Source organism: Aegilops tauschii, chromosome 5, assembly GCF_002575655.3.
Source record: "Aegilops tauschii subsp. strangulata cultivar AL8/78 chromosome 5, Aet v6.0, whole genome shotgun sequence".
In the NCBI taxonomy this organism is placed as follows: domain Eukaryota; kingdom Viridiplantae; phylum Streptophyta; class Magnoliopsida; order Poales; family Poaceae; genus Aegilops; species Aegilops tauschii.
This window is the reverse complement of record NC_053039.3, coordinates 18,053,043-18,059,484: the sequence shown is the minus strand read 5'-3', so window position 1 is coordinate 18,059,484 and position 6,442 is coordinate 18,053,043. Positions and strand designations below refer to the sequence as shown.

Sequence of the window (6,442 nt, the reverse complement as noted above, 5' to 3'; positions counted from 1 at the left end):
TCATGTAAACAGAACAACAATTGTTCTCTAACTTAAATGAATAACCGTATTGCAACAAACATGATCAAATCATATTCATGCTCAACGCAAACACCAAATAACACTTATTTAGTTTCAACACTAATCCCGAAAGTATAGGGAGTGTGCGATGATGATCATATCAATCTTGGAACTACTTCCAACACACATCGTCACCTCGCCTTTTACTAGTCTCTGTTTATTCTGCAACTCCCGTTTCGAGTTACTACTCTTAGCAACTGAACCAGTATCAAGTACCGAGGGGTTTCTATAAACACTAGTAAAGTAAACATCAATAACATGTATATCCAATATGCCTTTGTTCACTTTGCCATCCTTCTTATCCACCAAATACTTGGGGTAGTTTCGCTTCCAGTGACCAGTCCCTTTGCAGTAGAAGCACTTAGTCTCAGGCTTAGGTACAGACTAGGGCTTCTTCACTTGAGCAGCAACTTGCTTGCCGTTCTTCTTGAAGTTCCCCTTCTTCCCTTTGCCCTTTTCTTGAAACTAGTGGTCTCGTCAACCATCAACACTTGATGTTTTTCTTGATTTCTACCTTCGTCGATTTCAGCATCACGAAGAGCTCGGGAATTACTTTCGTCATCCCTTGCATACTATAGTTCATCACGAAGTTCTACTAACTTGGTGATGGTGACTAGAGAATTCTGTCAATCACTATTTTATCTGGAAGATTAACTCCCACTTGATTCAAGCGATTGTAGCACCCAGACAATCTGAGCACATGCTCACTGCTTGAGCTATTCTCCTCCATCTTTTAGCTATAGAACTTGTTGGAGACTTCATATCTCTCAACTCGAGTATTTGCTTGAAATATTAACTTCAACTCCTGGAACATCTCATATGGTCCATGACGTTCAAAACGTCTTTGAAGTCCCGATTCTAAGCCGTTAAGCATGGTGCACTAAACTATCAAGTAGTCATCATATTGAGCTAGCCAAACGTTCATAACGTCTGCATCTGCTCCTGCAATAGGTCTGTCACCTAGCGGTGCATCAAGGACATAATTCTTCTGTGCAGCAATGAGGATAATCCTCAGATCACAGATCCAATCCGCATCTTTCAACATAATTTTTCTCTAGGAACACATTAAAAATAAACACAGGGAAGCAACAACGCGAGCTATTGATCTACAACATGATTTGCAAAATACTATCAGGACTAAGTTCATGATAAATTTAAGTTCAATTAATCATATTACTTAAGAACTCCCACTTAGATAGACATCCCTCTAATCCTCTAAGTGATCACGTGATCCATATCAACTAAACCATGTCCGATCATCACGTGAGATGGAGTAGTTTCAACGGTGAACATCACTATGTTGATCATATATACTATATGATTCACGCTCGACCTTTCGGTCTCCGTGTTCCCAGGCCATATCTGCATATGCTAGGCTCGTCAAGTTTAACCTGAGTATTCCGCGTGTGCAACTGTTTTGCACCCGTTGTATTTGAACGTAGAGCCAATCACACCCGATCATCACGTGGTGTCTCAGCACGAAGAACTTTCGCAACGGTGCATACTCAGGGAGAACACTTTTATCTTGAAATTTTAGTGAGAGATCATCTTATAATGCTACCGTCAATCAAAGCAAGATAACATGCATAAAAGATAAACATCACATGCAATCAATATAAGTGATATGATATGGCCATCATCATCTTGTGCTTGTGATCTCCATCTCCAAAGCACCGTCATAATCACCATCGTCACCGGCGCGACACCTTGATCTCCATCGAAGCATCGTTGTCATCTCGCCAACTATTGCTTTTACGACTATCGCTACCGCTTAGTGATAAAGTAAAACAATTACATGGCGATTGCATTGCATACAATAAAGCGACAACCATATGGCTCCTGCCAGTTGCCGATAACTCGGTTACAAAACATGATCATCTCATACAATAAAATATAGCATCATGTCTTGACCATAGCACAACACAACATGCCCTGCAAAAACAAGTTAGACGTCCTCTACTTTGTTGTTGCAAGTTTTACGTGGCTGCTACGGGCTTAGCAAGAACCGTTCTTACCTACGCATCAAAACCACAACGATAGTTTGTCAAGTTGGTGTTGTTTTAACCTTCGCAAGGACCGGGCGTAGCGACACTCGGTTCAACTAAAGTGAGAGAGACAGACACCCGCGAGTCACCTTTAAGCAACGAGTGCTCGCAATGGTGAAACCAGTCTCGCGTAAGCGTACGCGTAATGTCGGTCCGGGCCGCTTCACCTCACAATACCGCCGAACCAAAGTATGACATGCTGGTAAGCATTATGACTTATATCGCCCACAACTCACTTGTGTTCTACTCATGCATAACATCAACGCATAAAACCAGGCTCGGATGCCACTGTTGGGGAACGTAGTAATTTCAAAAAAATTCCTACGCACACGCAAGATCATGGTGATGCATAGAAACGAGAGGGGAGAGTGTTGTCCACGTACCCTCGTAGACCGAAAGCGGAAGCGTTAACACAACGCGGTTGATGTAGTCGTACGTCTTCACGATCCGACCGATCAAGTACCGAACGCACGGCACCTCCGAGTTCAGCACATGTTCAGCTCGATGACGTCCCTCGAACTCCGATCCCGCCGAGTGTTGAGGGAGAGTTTCGTCAGCACAACGGCGTCGTGACAATGTTGATGTTCTACCGACGCAGGGCTTCGCCTAAGCACCGCTACGATATTATCGAGGTGTAATATGGTGAAGGGGGGCACCGCACACGGCTAAGAGATCAATGATCAATTGTGTGTCTCTGGGGTGCCCCCCTGCCCCCGTATATAAAGGAGCAAGGGGGAGGCCGCCGGCCAAGGAGGAGGGCGCGCCAAAGGGGGGAGTCCTACTCCCACCGGGAGTAGGACTCCTCCTTTCCTTGTTGGAATTGGAGAAGGGAAGGGAGAAGGAGAAAGAAGGAAGGGGGCGCCCCCCCTCCCTAGTCCAATTCGGACTAGTCCATGGGGAGGGGTGCGGCCAACCTTTGGGGCCTTTCTCTCCTTTCCCGTATGGCCCATTAAGGCCCAATACGAATTCCCGTAACTCTCCGGTACTCCGAAAAATACCCGAATCACTCGGAACCTTTCCGAAGTCCGAATATAGTCGTCCAATATATCGATCTTTACGTCTCGGACATTTCGAGACTCCTCGTCATGTCCCCGATCTCATCCGGGACTCCGAACTCCTTCGGTACATCAAAACACATAAACTCATAATATAACCGTCATCGTAATGTTAAGCATGCGGATCCTACGGGTTCGAGAACTATGTAGACATGACCGAGACACCTCTCCGGTCAATAACCAATAGCGGAACCTGGATGCTCATATTGGCTCCCACATATTCTACGAAGATCTTTATCGGTCAGACCGCATAACAACATACGTTGTTCCCTTTGTCATCGGTATGTTACTTGCCCGAGATTCGATCGTGGGTATCTCGATACCTAGTTCAATCTCGTTACCGGCAAGTCTCTTTACTCGTTCCGTAATACATCATCCCGCAAAAAACTCATTAGTTGCAATGCTTGCAAGGCTTAAGTGATGTGCATTACCGAGAGGGCCCAGAGATACCTCTCCGACAATCGGAGTGACAAATACTAATCTCGAAATACGCCAACCCAACAAGTACCTTTGGAGACACCTGTAGAGCACCTTTATAATCACCCAGTTACGTTGTGACGTTTGGTAGCACACAAAGTGTTCCTCCGGTAAACGGGAGTTGCATAATCTCATAGTCATAGGAACATGTATAAGTCATGAAGAAAGCAATAGCAACATACTAAACGATCGAGTGCTAAGCTAACGGAATGGGTCAAGTCAATCACATCATTCTCCTAATGATGTGATCCCGTTAATCAAATGACAACTCATGTCTATGGCTAGGAAACATAACCATCTTTGATCAACGAGCTAGTCAAGTAGAGGCATACTAGTGACACTCTGTTTGTCTATGTATTCACACATGTATCAAGTTTCCGGTTGATACAGTTCTAGCATGAGTAATAAACATTTATCATGATATAAGGAAATAAATAATAACTTTATTATTGCCTCTAGGGCATATTTCCTTCAGGCGATCTAGCTAGCCGGCCACACCATCCTCTACGAGCCCCGCACCGCGATCAAGTCTCAAGCCCTGGCCGACTTCCTCGTCGACTGGACCGAGACCCAGTACTTGCCGCCGCCTCTCGACTCGACCCATTGGCGCATGCACTTCGACGGGTCCAAGATGCGACTCGGCTTGGGGGCCGGCATCGTACTGTCGTCCCCGAAGGGCGACCGGCTCCGCTACGCGCTCCAGATCCACTTCGCCGCCTCCAACAACGTCGCCGAGTACGAAGCCCTTGTGCACGGCCTCCGGCTTGCCAAGGAACTCGGCATCCGGCGCATCCTGTGCTACGGCGACTCGGACCTGGTGGTGCAGCAGTGCTCCGGCGAATGGGACGCCCGCGACTCCAGCATGGCAAGCTACCGCTTCCTCGTCCAGAAGCTGTCTGAATCCTTCAAGGGCTGCGAGTTCCTTCACGTCCCGCGCGGGGAGAACGAAGCAGCCGACACGCTCGCCAAGATCGCCTCGTCACGACAAGCCATCCCGTCCGGCGTCTCCCTCGAGCACCTGTGCAAGCCGTCCGTCAAGCCATCGCCGGACTCCGAGTCCATCCACGTTCCAGACGACCCGGCCGCACCTCAACCCGGCCCGGGGACTACTGAACCCGGCCCAGGGGCAGCTCAGCTTGACCCGGCCACCATCGTCCTGGACCTGGCCGTCGCCATCCCCGACCCGGGGGCTGCTCAACCCGGCCCGGGGGCTGCCGACTCGGAACCCACCCTGGTGGCCGTCTTCGCCGTGGTTACGGCTCCATCTTGGGCCCTCCCAATATCCGAATTTTTGGAGAACGGGGTTCTCCCCATGGACGAGACCGAAGCTCGGCAGGTGCAGCGCCGGGCGTCCGCCTACAGCATCATCAACAACGAGCTCGTCAAGGGCAGCACCACCGGCGTGTTCCAGCGCTGCGTCGAGCAGGAACGGGGCATCGACATCCTCCTCGACATAGATCAGGGCCAGTGTGGGCACCACGTCGCATCACAATCCCTGGTGGCCAAGGCGTTCCACCACGGTTTCTACTAGCCCACGGCCGAGTTGCTCGTCCTCAAGTGTGAGGGATGCCAGCGCTTCAGCAAACGCAGCCACCAGCCAGTGTCAGCACTCCGCACCATACCGATCGCCTGGCCCTTCGCGGTCTGGGGACTCGACATGGTGGGACCCTTCAAAACCGCTCGAGGCGGCATGACGCACTTGCTGGTGGCAGTGGACAAATTCACCAAGTGGATCGAGGAAAGACCAATTAGGAAACTGGACAGGCCAAAAGCCGTCTGGTTCATCAAGGACATAGCGGTGCGCTACGGCATGCCGAACAGCATCATCATCGACAACGGCACCAACTTCGCCAAGGGCGCGCTCGAGCAATACTGCTCCGTCTCTAGCATCCGCCTCGACCTGGCCTCCGTTGCGCATCCGCAGTCCAACGGGCAGGTCGAGCGGGCCAATGGACTCATCCTGTCCGGCGTCAAGCCGCGACTCGTCGAGCAGCTCATCCGCTCACCCGACAGCTGGCTTGACGAGTTGCCAGCCGTTCTCTGGAGTCTACGTACCACGCCAAATCGGTCGACCGGGTTCACCCCTTTCTTCCTCGTCTACGGAGCCGAAGCCATCATCTCGACCGACGTCGAGTTTGACTCGCCGCGCGTCGCGATGTACACCGAAGCCGAAGCCAGAGAAGCCCGTGAAGATGGCGTGGACCTGCTCGCAGAAGCACGCCTCCTGGCGCTCAGTCGCTCGGCCATCTACCAACAAGCCTTGAGGCACTACCACGACAAGAAGATCAAGCCCCTCGCGTTCCGCAAGGGCGACCTTGTCCTCCGACTCGTCCAAGAACAGGCAGGCCAGCACAAGCTGTCCCCTCCATGGGAGGGCCATTCATCATGAGCAGGGCCTTGCGCGACCACAACGCCTACTACCTCCTCGATGCATGCAAGTTAAGGAAGCGCAAGAAGGACACCGCTGGTGAAGAAACAACCCGGCCGTGGAACGCAGAACTCCTCCGCCCGTTTTACAGTTAGCTGCACAAGCGTATGTATCATCGCCTTTTGTGTACGCATGAAACCATGGGGTCCCCGAACGAATCTCGGGGGCTGCCTTTTGTCGACCAATTTATTGTGTCCCTATTTCCTTGCATCACTATACCACTGAACCCGGCCACCGGTCCGACTCGCTCGACCCAGGGGCTCGGGGGCTGGCCGGCTCGGTCGCCACCCCGCCACCTTACTTGGTGATTCCTGATAAAGTTAGGATGCCGCGGTCCCCCACTTCGCCCTAAAGCCACAGATCCAGCTTTGGCTGTC

At 50.9% G+C, this 6,442-nt stretch overlaps 1 protein-coding gene across 1 annotated transcript; it reads left to right on the top strand.

Moving 5' to 3' along the window:
* Positions 1 to 5,447: 5,447 nt before the first annotated feature.
* On the top strand, positions 5,448 to 6,026 carry LOC141022478 (uncharacterized). The gene has a single exon (XM_073498744.1). The coding sequence runs from the start codon at positions 5,448 to 5,450 to the stop codon at positions 6,024 to 6,026; it is 579 nt and encodes a 192-aa protein (XP_073354845.1).
* Positions 6,027 to 6,442: the final 416 nt, after the last annotated feature.